We start from the raw sequence: 15,996 nt of genomic DNA on the forward strand, positions 1-15,996 counted from the left end.
AAAAAAAAAAAAAAAAACACATTTGTGCTTGTAATTTTTGGCAATTGTAATTTTTAAAATGGGTGCTGACTTATATTTCTGGCTCCTAAAAAGAATTTCGTTTTGGTGAAAATTGGCCTATTAACAACTTTTTTTTGCTAAATGTCGTTAATGTAATCATATACACATATAATGTAATCAACAAACTATGAGCTCCGCAAGAACCAGTTACAGTGCACACACTGGACTGCCGACAGGAAATGGCATGCGGAAAATCATACTACTCCTCCCAGGAAGACAAAAAATTCAAAAGAAATGAAAATTTTCGAGTTATTTGAAAAAATTGGATGCTTTTCTTGCACAAAAACAAACGGATTTTCTATGATAGTTTGTGTAACTGAAATTGACGAGGTTGGAAGAGCCAAGAGCTCATATGGTATGAGCTCTTGCAAAATTCTAAGAATCAATAGATTGACTTAATAGGGAAATCAGAGGCTTAATGTCGGACGGGATTTAAAATAAGAGCTCTGAGGTACGCGGTCCTTCTAAATATCAAAATTCATTAAGATCCGATCACCCACTCTTAAGTAAAAAATACCTCTTTTTTCTAATTTTTCCTCTCCCTTCAGCCCCCCAGATGTTCGAATCGGGGAAAACGACTTTATCAAGTCAATTTGTGCAGGTTCCTGACACGCCTACCCATTTACATCGTCCTAGCACGTCCAGAATCATCGAACTCGCCAAAGCACTGACCCCCCCCCCCCAAAGAGGACAAATCCAGTCCGGTACCGTCAATCACGTATCTACGATATTTGCTTATTCTACCCACCAAGTTTCATCCCGATCTCTCCACTCTAATCGTTTTCCGAGATTTCCTGTTTACCCCTCCACCCCCCCTAATGTCACCAGATCTGTCGGAATTGAAAATCAGAGCTCTGAGACATCAGTTCCTTCTAAATATCGAATTTCATTAAGATCCGGTTACCTGTTCTTAAGTTAAAAATACCTCAGTTTTTCAAATTTTTCTGAATTAACATCCCCCAGCTCCCCCAAAGAGAGCGGATTCAGTCAATCGCGGGCTATGTCAATCACGTATCTAGGACTTGTGCTTATTCTTAGCACCAAGTTTAATCCCGATCTCGCCACTCTAAGCGTTTTCCAAGATTTCCAGTTTCCCAGTCCAACTCCCCCAATATCACCAGATACGGTCGGGATTTAAAATAAGAGCTCTGAGACACGAGGTCCTTCTAAATATCAATTTTCATTAAGATCCGATCACCTATTCGTAAGTTAAAAGTACCTCATTTTTTTCAATTCATCCTCTCCCTCCAGCCCCCCCCCAGATGGTTGAATCGGTGAAATTACTGTTATCAAGTCAATTTGTGCAGGTCCCTGACACGCCTACCAATTTTCATCGTCCTAGCACGTCCAGAAGCACCGAACTCACCAAAGCACTGGAAATCCTCCCAACTCCCCCAGATAGAGCGGATCCGTTCAAATTATGTCAATCACCTATTTAGAGCTTGTGCTTATTCTTCCCATCAAGTTTCATCCCGACCTTTCCGCTCTAAGCGTTTTCCAAGATTTTCGGTTTCCAAGATTTCTGTTTACCCCCTCCAGCCCCCTATGTCCCCGGATCCGATTCAAATTGAAAATGGAGCATCCGAGATATATGATTTTTCTATATATCAAGTTTCATTAAGATCTGATCACCCATTCGTAAGATAAAGATACCTCAATTTTCAAGTTTTCCAAGATTTCCAATTTAACCCTCGAATTCCCCCCACTGTCACCGGATAGGGTCGAGATTTAAAATAATGGCACTGAAGCACAAGATCCTTCTAAATATCAAATTTCATTAAAGTCGACCACCCGTTCGTAAGTTACAAATACCTCATTTTTCTAACTTTTCCGAATACCTCCCCCCCCAAGCTCCCCAAAAGAGCACAGATCCATTCCGGTTATGTCAGTCACGTATCTTGGACTTGTACGTATTACTCCCACCGAGTTTCATCATGATCTCTTCACTCTAAGCGTTTTCCAAGATTTCCGGTCCCCCACCAACTCCCCCCTATGACACTGGATCCGGTCTGGATTCAAAATAAAGCATCTGAGTTACGAGATCCTTCTAAATATGAAATTTCATTAAGATCCAATCACTCCTTCGTAAGTTAAAAATACCTCATTTTTTTCTAATTTTTCAGAATTACCCCCCCCCCCCAAAGAGAGCGGATCCGTTCCGGTTATATCAATCAGGTATCTAGGATTTGTGCTTATTTTTCCCACCAAGTTTCATCCCGACCCCTCCACTCTAAGCGTTTTCCAAGATTTTAGGCTTCCCCCTCCAACTCCCCCCAATGTTACCGGATCCGGTCGCAATTTGAAATAAGTGCTCTGAGACATGATATCTTTAAAAATATCAAATTTCATTAAAATCCGATCACCCGTTCGTAAGTTAAAAATACCTTATTTTTTCTAATTTTTCCCAATTAACCGCTCCCCCCCACACCCCCACCCCAAACGGTTCAATCGGAGACACGACTATTTTTAATTTAATCTGGTCTGGTCCCTGATACGCCTGCCGAATTTCATCGTCCTAGCTTATCTTGAAGTGCCTAAACTAGCAAAACCAGGACAGACAGACAGACCGAAAAAATTCGCGATCGCTATATGTCACTTAGTAAATATCAAGTGCCATAAAAACGGGTAATAAACTAAAAAAAAAAACAACAAACTAAAAAATCAACAAGCTAACAAACTAAAAAAAAAAAAACCAGCAAAACATTAATTACTAAAAAAGAAAAAAAAATCCGAAAACGTCAACTCCACATGTTTTGTTGTTATTTTTGTTTTTAGTTCTTCGTCTTTGCTTTATTTGAATTAAATAAAAAAAATTCTCTTAAATTGTCGTTGATTAAGAAAATAAAGTTAAAAACAAACAAATAAAATCAACAGACAGCTTATTTTACTATTTTTAATTACTAATTTACAAGAATCGTTTTCAAGAACCATACGTGAAAAAGTCTCTTATCCAACAAAAGGAGCGCTCTGTAGTGACTAAAAAAAAAACACATTTGTGCTTGTAATTTTTGGCAATTGTAACTTTTAAAATGGGTGCTGACTTATATTTCTGGCTCCTAAAAGGAATTTCGTTTTGGTGACAATTGGCCTATTAACAACTTTTTTTTTTTGCTAAATGTCGTTAATGTAATCATATACACATATAAAGTAATCAATTAACTATGAAAAAAAAATTGAGAATACAAACTATGAAAAAATTGGATGCTTTTCTTGCGCAAAAACAAACGGTTTTTCTATGATGGTTTATGTAACTGAAATTGTCTCAATAAAGGACAACAATTGAAATATTAGAATCATTTTATCGTTTCTTAGAACACCCTTCTTTGCCATTTACGAAAATTTATGAGTAACAAGAAGAACAAGTAACAACAGTAACAACAAAATATTTTACGAAAATTTATGAGTGACTAAAATGAAACAAGAGCTTATATGGTACTTGTGACGAGGTCGGAAGGGCCAAGAGCTCATATGGTATGAGCTCTTGCAAATTTCTAAGGATCAATAGATTGACTTAATAGGAAAATCAGAGGCTTAATGCCGGACGGGATTTTAAATAAGAGATCTGAGGTACGAGGTCCTTCGAAATATCAAAATTCATTAAGATCAGATCACCCACTCTTAAGTTAAAAATACCTCGTTTTTTCTAATTTTTCCTCTCCCTTAGGCCCCCCAGATGGTTGAATCGGTGAAAACAACTTTATCAAGTCAATTTGTGCAGGTCCCTGACACGCCTACCAATTTTCATCGTCCTAGCACGTCCAGAAGCACTGAACTCACCAAAGCAATAGAAATCCTCCCCCCCCAACTCCCCCAAATAGAGCGGACCCGTTAAAATTATGTCAATCACGTATTTAGAGCTTGTACTTATTCTTCCCATCAAGTTTCATCCCGATCTCTCCACTCTAAGCGTTTTCCAAGATTTTCAGTTCCCAAGATTTGTGTTTCCCCCTCAAACCCCCTATGTCCCCGGATCCCATTCAAACTGAAAATGGAGCATCCGAGACATATGATTTTTCTATATATCAAGTTTCATTAAGATCCGATCAGCCATTCGTAAGATAAAGATACCTCAATTTTCACGTTTTCCAAGATTTCCAATTTCCCCCTCCAATTCCCCCCACTGTCACCAGATCAGGTCGAGATTTAAAATAAGAGCGCTGAAGTACAAGGTCCTTCTAAATATCAAATTTCATTAAGGTCTGACCACCCGTTCGTAAGTTACAAATACCTCATTTTTCTAATTTTTCCGAATACCGCCCCCCCCCCAAACTTCAGAATTAACCCCCCCCCCAAAAAAGAGATCGGATCCGTTCCGGTTGTATCAATTATGTATCTAGGATTTGTGCTTATTTTTCCCACCAAGTTTCATCCCGACTCCTCCACTCTAAGCGTTTTCCAAGATTTTAGGCTTCCTCCTCCAACTCCCCCCAATGTTACCGGATCCGGTCGAAATTTGAAAAAAGTGCTCTGAGACACGATTCCCTTATAAATGCCAAATTTCATTAAGATCCGATCACCCGTTCGTAAGTTAAAAATACCTTATTTTTTCTAATTTTTCCCAATTAACCGTTCCCCCCTCCACTCCTCCACCCCAAATGGTTCAATCAGAGAAACGACTATTTCTAATTTAATCTGGTCTGGTCCCTGATACGCCTGCCAAATTTCATTGTCCTAGCTTATCTGGAAGTGCCTAAACTCGCAAAACCAAGACAGACAGACAGACCGAAAGAATTTGCGATCGCTATATGTCACTTAGTAAATATCAAGTGCCATAAAAACGGGTAATAAACTAAAAAAAAAAGAAAAAAAAAGCATTAATTACTAAAAAAAACCGAAAACGTCAACTCCACATGTTTTGCTGTTGTTTTTAGTTCGTCGTCATTGCTTTATTTGAATTAAATACAAAAATTTCTCTTAAATTGTCGTTGATTAAGAAAATAAAGTTAATAACAAACAAATAAAATCAACTGACATCTTATATATATATTTCGAAGACAAATATGCCATATTTTAAGACATGACTTTAGGGTATTTTTTTTATTTACTCTCTATCTCACTTTATTTACTCTCTTGGCTTCTCTACCCTTTTGTGTATATTTTAAGACATGACTTTAGGGTATTTTTTTTATTTACTTTCTACCTCTCTTTATTTACTCTCTTGGCTACTCTACCCTTTTGTGTATACTGAAGACATGACTTTAGGGTATTTTTTTTTTATTTACTCTCTACCTCTCTTTAATTACTCTCTTAGTTACTCTACCCTTTTGTGTATATTTTAAGACATAACTTTAGGGTATTTTTTGTATTTATATTCAAAAAATGGTCTGCCAAGCTAATACCTAAAACAGTCATTTTGACAGCTACTCTAGGAAACAATTAACAAATCTTCAGCCTTTCTAAGTGCCTGTGTATCAGAGCAACACTTGATCGCTTTCACTACTTTGGTTTCCAATATTCTACGATCATAGTTCTCAGACTCATCTTCCTATCTTTTTTCCAACCTTTTTTTTTACTACGAAAGAATATCTTGTAACCTGGCTACTCTACCCTTTTGTGTATATCCTCATTCAATCCACGATCTTTATGAGCAATTAAATAAATAAAAAAGTTTTTTTTTAAAAGGAAGTAAGGAGCTACATTAAAACTCAAAACGAACAGAAATTACTCGGTATGCATGAAACACTAATTTGCGTTAACGAATCAAACACTAATTTATGTCGATACATCAAACACTAATTAGTGTGAATGTATCAAATACTAATTTGTGTTGATGCATCAAACACTAATTTCCTCCCAACTGTTCGCACTATACTGCCATAAATTCTGGCAGCATCTATACTGCCTAAGCAAGTACAAGTTCCTTTTATTGCCAATATACTTCCATTTATAAACAAAAATATCCCAAAGGGCTCAATGGCCCTTTACTTGGGGAAAAAATATAAATAAATATTAAGTATATTCACACTTATATATTTAAGATATATTTGAATTCTACTCACCAATCCCCACCAGAGTAAGACATCAAGGAACCAAAATTCACAACATCTAATTTAAAAAATACATCTTTTTAAATAATTAATAAATATAAATATCTGATCAATGTTATAATTTTTTTTTATTTATTTTTTTCAATAAAACTTTCTTTAACAGTTTCTTGAAGGAGGATAGGGTACAGGACCGTCGAGTCCCAACAGGAATGGAGTTCCAGGCATCCCCGACAGAACCTATCATACCAAAGTCCGAGTCCGGGTATGACGCTCTGCAAGCGTCATAGAGATTCCCAGCTCATAAAGTTTAGCCTCATAATTTCAGCAGAATAACGGTCGGAAGTTCAATGATTAAATTAAAGTCGTGATTAAGTGAACTGATGGAACTCGAAAATCCCATGTTAAAATTGAAAATTTATATTTAAAAAGTACTCAAGTATTCATTGGCGGAAGATAACGCTTTTAATATCAGGCCGTAGCTTCTTGAAGATGCTACAAAACGTTTGCTAGGAGTCTGCTTTATTTCCTCTAATTGCTTAGAAATCTTAGAAAATGTCTAGCTCTTTTTCACAAGTGAAAAAGAGCAATATCCCTACAAAGGATATTGCTTTTAGAACAAAATCGGTACTATCATGAGCAGAAGACAATAACCTTTAAGGTGATTGCAACCATTTTCGATGGATTTTCCTGCTTTCGAACAGTCCCATAAAATATATTCAGCTACCTAAAATTTTTACAAGTTTTTTGCCAGAAAGAATCGTTTCAGATCGCCCATAACACCCCTAAAGACTAGATTGACAAGCTGGTATAATTAACGTGCTACTTCCGCCAATGGATAAACGCTATTTGAAGGGTTTTTGACAATCGACGGTCTCTAGAGAATTGAGAGACAGAAGGCTACCCTAAGTTAAATTTTGAACCTCGATGTTTTCAATTTCACTTAATCACGGCCTTAAACTATTTGAGAGCCTATTAATGCAGCGTGACTCTGTAAGCTTAGCAAGTCGATTCGACTCTAAATGGGTACCTGGAAAAATCTGGGTAAGGTAAACAGAAACGGTGTGCGACAGCACAGGATATTTGACCCCCAGCCCCCACTGCACTTCCTGGCTGAAGTGCTATCAAACGGAAATTAGCACCACCAATAGGGATTGTAAGGGAAAAAATGCCATGTTTTTACCTTACCATATTTACCATTATTTATGTGCCATATTTTACCATTTACTATATTTACCTATTAATGTTACTATATGAGCTGTTTTTTTTCCTGTGCTTTATAATAATCTTTTAAGACTTTATCTTAACTAAGATCAGCTCAAAGTAATACTTACGTTCATTGCGCAAGTTCTCACAATGCCCTTGGGCTTCTCTGACTTTTTCGTCGGCAGGGTTTTCTTTGGTACCTCTCCTTGTGCTTCTTTTAGCGTCCTTTTGTAACTTAGCAGCCTTAGCTTCAGCAGTTGTTATTTCTTCTTTGAAATTCTCAATGTAAGTTTCAGTTACCAAAATACTTTCGTAACCATGACGCACCTCCCTCAATACATCTAAAATAAAACATTTTTTGTAATAAGTCATTAAATAAAAACACTCTTTTTTTTCTAGAAAAATTCGTGTTGAAGTTCTTCTTCTTTCCTTTAATCAGAATTGCCATGCACCCCCCTCCATTTTTTAGTTAAAAATTGGTAATAATTGCGAAAATTAAAATTTAAGAGATTTCTTTTATTATACATATAACATTCTTTATATTTTTTAGCTAATATTCCTTGTCTTTAATTTCTATTTTTGAGGAAAGGGTACCAAAACTTACGCAAATTTCAGTTAAAATATGGTAAAATAAAATAGACTTTGCTGATAATCAGTGAATGCCTGTATAAATAACCCCCCTCCTCCGTCAGTTCCAAACCTCCCCAAGCATATCTAAAATACATAATTTTACTCAAAATATGCGAAAATGTCATTACTTTGGTTCTTGTATATTTCTATTTTGTTATATACATTCAATACATGCAGGTGTGAATTTATGTTTTTTCCGGAGGTATGATGACTCCTATTTACACCCTAAAACATTAACAATATATTAAAAACAGAATACAACACATCCTTCTTTGTTAACATATCTTTTAAATAGTTATGCAACAGCATTTATAATAATAATAACAACTTATTTTTAACCCGCTACAAAACAACAAAACACAAGCGTTTTTATTATACACAAATATAATGCACAACCATTAAAGTCAAAACGATCGAATTAACGGTTGGAAACAGACTAGAGAATAAACAGCATTATCAGCTGAAACAGTATTTAATCTTTCAAATGACATCGAAATATCCGTAGCATCGTATTTGCGAACAATAGCATGATTCCGAAAGGATCGGGGCAAATAAAGTATGTATTTGAGGTACCGAAAGTACATCACTCGGATTGATTTTAGTTGCGAATTGATATATTGCGAAATATATTTCACAATATATATTAAATCCAGTGATATACTTGTCGATCAGATACGTAAAATAATATTTTAGTCTATCTCTTCAAAAAATACCGCAAAAGACCCTACAATCTCAGAAAGCTTAGGCTGCAGGCAAGCACGTATGCAAAACTTTTTGGTGCGAGGAAAGGGGACAATTCTAAAAATTCAAAATAGCATAAATATAAGAGACATCTTAGAGGATTGTCCTGTGGTGGCGCAGTGGATTTGACCTTAGCTTGGTAATATGGGACCCAGAGATCGAATCACGCAGGAGTGCACCGCAGGGCCAACGCAGGGACCATAGTAGTCAAGAAGCGTCGTTGATTCTTAAATAAATAATAAACATCTCAGGGGATTGTTATTGAGATTTGCTGGGAGCCTAGTCCCAAAAGGTTTCCCTTCGTGCAATTAATTAAACACTGATTAAAAAAGAAAATTATGAGCATTAGAGTTGATAGACAAAATTCCTTTGACAGTTGGTATAAGACGATTTAGAAGTCCGTGCCTTCCTCTCTTAACGAATTGATAACCATTTGAAACACGGCTACGAATACTCACGCCATCCCAATCTATCCAAAGTCCCTCTCTTTACACTTTTCGTAGATGTTCTCATTTTCTCCTTAATCAGAAAACCCTCCCATCCTGTTCAGAGACAACCTATTCTATTTACTTTATTCTATTTACTTTACTTTATTCTACTTACTTTATTCTTTACTTTACTTTATTCTTACTTTACGGTATTCTATTTACTTTAGCGCTATTCTCTTTATTCGCAAAAACAATGATACTTGATAAAATGATGAGACAAGCAACCACCGAAGAGATTTTGCATACAATAAAGCAACACTGATTTCATTCTTTTGCTCTAAGATGTTTTTTTAATTTTAAACATTATTAAACATTGATGTTTAAACACAGATGTTTAAACATTGAGGTTTGCGTCCATTCAAATGCTGCATGACTGATTCTTGCTTTAGCTAAGCTTGCTGAACTTAGAAAGAGAATCCAAAGGGCTAGACAGACATAGCGTTTGAAGAGAATGCACGTGCGGTAGTGTTACATAGCAGAGAAGGGAACCCAAAGCTTGGAAAGAGAATCTAAAGGTCCGGACAGATGTAGCGTTTTAAGAGTGTGTACGCGCCAAACACTAGGAATGGAAATAACCAGGCTAAAGACTAAAATGGGGTCAAAATTCTAGCAAAAGGACATGATATCAAGTTATTGTCATTCGACATTACTAAAGCTTTTGACGGAGAATGGTATAGTAGCCTACTGAAAAACTTCACGGTACGTTGTTAGAGGACGTCTGTTAAAGGTGATCGTGAGCTTTCTTTCTGATCGTTCACTGCGGGATGTTCTTGAGGGGTCCACTTCCCTCAAATATCTAATAAAGGCTGGCGCATCCCTGTGTAGTATATTGGAACCTGCGCTTTCCATTCCTTACATAAATGAAATGGGATATAACCTTGCGTAGCCCTCTGCATCCCTTTGCTGATGATACCGTGACACATGGTCATCCCAAAACAAGAAGACCCAATCCAAGCCTCCCTGTCCCTAGAAACTGATCTTTGAAATATAGAAAAATGGTCTAATGCCTGGATAGTCAATTAAATTACATATAAAAAAGAAACTGATAATCTCCCAATCAAAAGTGCCACTTATAAACCCCAAATTCATCTCCATGAGTCAAGTTATAAAGAAAGTCGACGGGTTTCATCTCCTTGGATTACTTTTGCAAAACCCATCTCGATTCAGTGAGACTCTCCAGCACGATAAAGCTAGGTATTACCCTTCGTTTCAAAAACCTTCTATCGCCCAGTCCGACCATCAGACTTTGCAAGTCTTGCATCAGACTAATTGCCGAGTATGGATGCTCACTGTATGCTGGTGCTCCAAAATATTTTTGGCACCACTCCAACAGATTCAGAATAGGGCTATTACGGCTGGTTCAGTCATCCCCCACGACTCTCTCTAGACTGTTAGCGAGAGTTTGATGTAGCGTTGATGGCCGTCTTCTACAAGTACATAAATTTACCTCCTTTTGTAAGGCTTTATCGTATTGTGCCCCCCTTGTCATACCGACAAGCAGACACAAAGGCACACAGCTCTTCCAATTATCTTGAGGTTGGTCCTCAAGGTTGGTTGAGGTTGAGGATGGTATCCGAAAACAATGTATTTGAAGAAAAACTTTATTCCATGTTGCACTTTGATCTGGAATAATCTTCGTCGAGGTCATCCCTAAAAGTTTCTCTTTTGACTCCTTCAAAAGATGGCTCAATAGTCATTGAAAACCTTGATAAAAGACTAGCGCAAATCAGATGTTTAATTATGCCCAACACCACGAATTTGGGACCAAAAACATAAGATATAAAAAAACATATATCTATATATCCCTCAACAGATGCAACATATCCCTTAAATTATATGATATGTCCCAGTTTTGACCCTCCTTCATGTTTCTCTCCAAGGGAAGGGGGATCCTTCCTCTATTCCCCTATGGGTAGATATCTTATAATAACATGAACAAAAATGCATGTAGTAAAAATTTTACGGAAGGAGGAAGGCAATACCGGATCTTAAATTAATAAAAAGGATGGCCTACAAACCTACAATACCCAATTTCTTCCTTTAAAAATGATATTTTTTCCCCCTGGAAAACATACTGAAGGAATCTCGGAAAAGTTTCCCCATTCATCAGCTCTATATATAATGTATATGTAAGTATGAAAGCAAATATATGATAAGACTGAAATTATAATTCAAACCTCATTGCATCAATATAATTTATGACTAAGAGATAAATGACTTTTGTAAGTTCTTATCTTTCTTTGACTAATACGGTTTCGCCAGTTTGATAACATCGAATGTTTGTTCTAAATGCATTGATTAGTAAGTATTGCAAGGGAAACGGAAAGTTGTACGTGGCTTTTCTTGATTTAAGTAGAGCATTTGACAATGTTGACCGTATAATTCTGTTTAGAACGCTTTTAGGAACAGGAATTCCGTCACCCTTTTAAGGGTTTTTCTCTCGATGTATTGTTTGACCAGAAATGTGGTAAAGATAGCAGGAAGCGGTATATCTAGAGTTTTTTTTTTAATGTAAAAGGTGTAAAACAGGGTAGTACACTATGACCGAAACTTTTTGCTACTTTTATAAATGATCTTGCCGAATACCTTGAAAAAAGGTGGGCGCCAGTTGTACACCTTGGAAATAAAGTATTATCATTACTATTATTTGCCGATGATATTGCCTTGTTCGCCAGATCCAATTCAGAGCTACAAACTCTGTTAGATTTAACAGCTGAATATTTAGAGGAAAAGAAACTGGAAATTAACACAAAAAAGACAGAGATGATGATTTTTTGCCGTAGACAATCAACAAGAAAATAAAGATGAAGAAAGTTTTAATTTGAATGGTGAAGCTGTGAAGGTTGTGTCTCAGGCAATATATTTAGGATTCCATCTAACATCGAATGGAAGATGGAGCAATCATATTTCGAAGATGGCAAATCGAAGAAAAGCATCAATGGCAACGCTGTTCAGGAACAGTAATTTGACGGGAATGGGTGACTTCAAGATGCACAAAAACGTGTTCAACTCAAAAATAAGGCCAATCCTCCACTATGGAGGGGAAGTATGGGGCCTAGAAGTGGCAAATTCATTAGAAATTCATTAAAGATGCACAAGAATGTGTTCAACTCAAAAATAAGGCCAATCTTGCATTATAGAGGAGAAGTATGGGGCCTGTAAGTGGCAAATTCATTAGAAACTCTACAGCTACAATATTATAAACGAATGCTAGGTCTGCCCGCCACCACTCACACACTTTTCATCAAGGGAGATTTGGGACTTTTCTCCATGAGAAAACATAGACAGATCCAATTAATTAAGTTTTGGCTGAATATACTGCAATGTCCCTGCTCAAGACTCATCAGAGCAGCGTATGATGAATTACTTACCCTGGGACAAAAATCGTCATGGCCCTTCCATGTCAAAAAATTATTGGACAGCACAGGTCTATCGTATGCATGGAATGGAGGAGAGGGTCCAATCTCAGATCAAAAAGCCTTTCTGTCAGAGATCCAAACAAGGCTGGAAGACCAAGAAATTCAGAAATGGTGGAATGACCTTAGCCAGTCGGAAAGTTTAAGTTCTTACTATAAGGTGAAAGAAAATTATGGTGAAGAGCTATATTTTTAATTAGGGATTCCAAAAAAAAATCCCTGAGGTCTTGGATGCAGGTGCGAGCAAACTGTCTCCCTCTTCACAGTATTTGGAAAAATAGGTGCCACCCGGAAATGCGGTATACTTGCCCAATTTGCGGTGATCTTGATGGGCTAGACCATTTTCTTTCAGGTGTCAGGGGCTAAATGAGCTAAGAGGGAGCTTTCTTGGGATGGGTGGTCGTGAGCCCCTTCTTGGAACTTTGAAGTCGACGTCGAAAATAAATATAGTAGCAGTGGCAAATTTTGTCCGGAAGGGTCTTGTTATTCGAAAGTCGATTGTTACATAATTTAGTTTGTTTGTTGTTATATATGTGTGTATACGGCCTGAAAAATGGCTTTAAATACAGTCATTCATTCATTCATGGTAAAATAAAACGTCCAATATCAATAAATCGTCTAAATTTTAGAATATATAATGTACAAGTTATCATTTTTAAACTCTTATCTTTATGGCAGATAACTGATAACATTTTGAAACAGCTAATAATTAATAGACAGATATTGCACCAGAAACATTTCTAATACTAACTTGATAAGGAGATGTGGCTATCAAAAATCTTTACCATAAAAAATAAGTATTATTTAATCAGGATTCGTATCAGAATTTAGACATCAAGGTCGTATCAGAATTAGAAGCAAAATTATGAGAAATTTTAGTTTCTCCCCATAAGAAACTTCCAAATTGGACAATTAACTCGTTTCTGCAAAGAAAGTATTAATTGGTAAACCCAGCTGAGGTAATTGAGAAAGGTATTTGTGATTTCTCTACCGAATGCCAGATGTCTTCCCATCTTTAGTCATTTCTATTTGTCCCTTGTTTGTAGTTATCAAAGTGTGTTTTTATTTCTGCTGTCTCTTTTTTGTTTTTTCTTGATTTTTACTCTGTCTTTTTCTGGGCTTTCTGCCCAGTTTTTTTGTGATGGGTTATAAGTAAAATGATGGTGATGATGATTATGATAAGACGAAGTAGAGGAAGAAAAAAGACACAAAAAAACAAAAACAAAAGAAAAGCAGAAGAAGAAGAAGAAACCGATCACAATAACATTTGCGGATAAAAATTAACCATGAATTAATAACAAATTAAAAAATTACTGTATGATATAAGGTCATTACAAAGGTATACAAAAATACTAAGTTTTGAGCGAGACGGAGCGAAAAAGAGAGAAAAAGAAGAAGAAAAAAACAAACAAACAACAACAACACAAGTAAAAATAGCACAAAATACGAAATAAGCAACTAAAAAAAAAAGGCACAGACTACTGAAATAATACAGAATACCACTCCTGGGCAGTCATATTCGCTTTTTTATTGTTTTTAGCTATTACTCTAGCTACTGCAATATTCAGGCCAGCAATTTTAAACTGACGGACAATTTTTGTGTTGCTTTACCAGGGTTAAGACGGAATAAATATTTTGCAAAACGGAAGAATAGTGAACGTATTTTAGTTCGGTAAGTGGTTTCCAAAAGGGTGAAATATACAGAATGTGAGGGAGAGCTATTGGATTGAAAAGGCTATATAGCAAATGCCGATTGAATCTGAACTTGCAGGAAATTATTGACGCATAAGAGGCGGAAATGTGATGGGTTAGATGTTCAGTAAGGAGGTACCGGGTGTGGCCAATAGGTGAAACTATAGGGAGATCATGATACACGAGATGATCGACAGGATGAACCGAAGAATTCCCAAGTTTGATCGAATTTAGTAGATCGCTCTTCCAGTTCAAAATGACTATTTCCGACTTGGCAGAAATGACATGTAGACCAAGCTTAAGGTATTCTGCTCGGAGGATAGAAAGAACATCACTGACTCGTTGCGGGGTGCGACTAAGATCCAGAACATCGTCAGCATAACATGTTAGTGACAAATTTCTTGACCATAAAATTAATGAAGAGGGACATAGATCCTGAGGGTCAAGGACGTAGTATTAACTATATCAGGTGAAGAAACTGCTCCTTGGCGTGCACCTTTTAAAACCGGAATAAGCTTTGTTCGAGCAAGTGGAGGCATATTCTTATCAGGCGGTAATTTTAGTCGAATGCACAGTCGAGAATACATGTCCCGAAGTGTGAATAACTGCAGGGCTTAGACCTCGCTTGACAGCTTTCAGAAGCATAGCAGGGTGCATTAACGAACCATAGGCACTTTTGACGTCATGACTAGCAAGAGCAGAACATTTCCCCGCAGATTCTGCGTCAATTAGTGCGTTTGCCACGACTGTGATTTCATCTGCACATCCAGTTCCCCGTTTGAACCCAAACTGAATTGGTGGAGTGTAACATGTCTTTTCAAGATCGTCTATGAGGAGAAGTTCAAAAAGTTTACAGAGAGATGGCGCAAGAGTAATGGTCGAATAGAGGAACATTGAGGGTCTACCCGCCCTTTTTTAGGAATGTGTCTAAGATCAGCAATACAAAATGTAGTTGGAACCTTGCACTGAGTGAAAATCATTTGCTTTAAAAGTGTGATATACTGGACAAGAAGAGAGCCATCGTGCTTTAGATGCATAGCACTAACATAATTACTACCATTAAATGATTCCTGCTCCAGTTCATAAATAGCTTTTCAACAGACTTAGTAGTAAAGACAAAGTGGGCGTGCTGGGAAGCAGCCGACATTACTTTGAGCTTCGCTTCGTAAAGTTGCTCAAGCTCAAGATCCGGTGAAGAAAATTCGGATCCATAGTACGAATACCATTCATAATCTGAAATATCAGAGGCATAAGCAGAAGAAGCATCAACCACGTTTGTGAAACCATTCTGAAAAGATAACTCCTGTCTAACACTGGCCTAGCAGAATAACTATTTATGAGGTTTTTTTCCTATCAACTGCGAGAGCATTTGAAAACATTCTTTTTGTCGGATGACCACAATCTTTCCATAACGAAAACCAAATTTTTGCATGGTGGCAAGAGGAAATAAGTTCAGGATTTGAAGACCAACCGGGAACAATACCCTTACAAACTCTACAAAGAGGAGCTGCTTGATCTTCCGCAAAACGAAGGGCATGACAAATTTCCGCAGAATAAACATCCAAACATAGCTGCATTTCAATGTCAGGAAACTGAAGAGATTTATGTAAAAGGTGGAAGGGAATACGGATCTTATCCAGAATAAAATCTGACGAAAGTAATAATAATTCCGAATTAGTTTTTGACCAATCGCTAACAAATTGAGAGACTCGGATATTACAATGGATGGGATGAGGAGCCAACTTTTCAATTAGAAAGAAGAAGCTATTGGAAGATAGT

The 15,996-nt window shown here is 36.8% G+C and overlaps 1 protein-coding gene across 3 annotated transcripts in view; it reads right to left on the minus strand.

Moving 5' to 3' along the window:
• LOC136035659 (uncharacterized) overlaps positions 1 to 15,996 on the minus strand; it is a 47,040-nt gene that overhangs the window by 19,240 nt on the left and 11,804 nt on the right. For all 3 annotated transcript variants that reach the window (XM_065717568.1, XM_065717567.1, XM_065717569.1), the window contains exon 3: positions 7,379 to 7,591. In XM_065717568.1, coding sequence (XP_065573640.1) covers positions 7,379 to 7,591 — 213 coding nt within the window. The remainder of the gene's footprint in view (positions 1 to 7,378; positions 7,592 to 15,996) is intronic.

Source organism: Artemia franciscana, chromosome 14, assembly GCF_032884065.1.
Source record: "Artemia franciscana chromosome 14, ASM3288406v1, whole genome shotgun sequence".
Lineage (NCBI taxonomy): Eukaryota > Metazoa > Arthropoda > Branchiopoda > Anostraca > Artemiidae > Artemia > Artemia franciscana.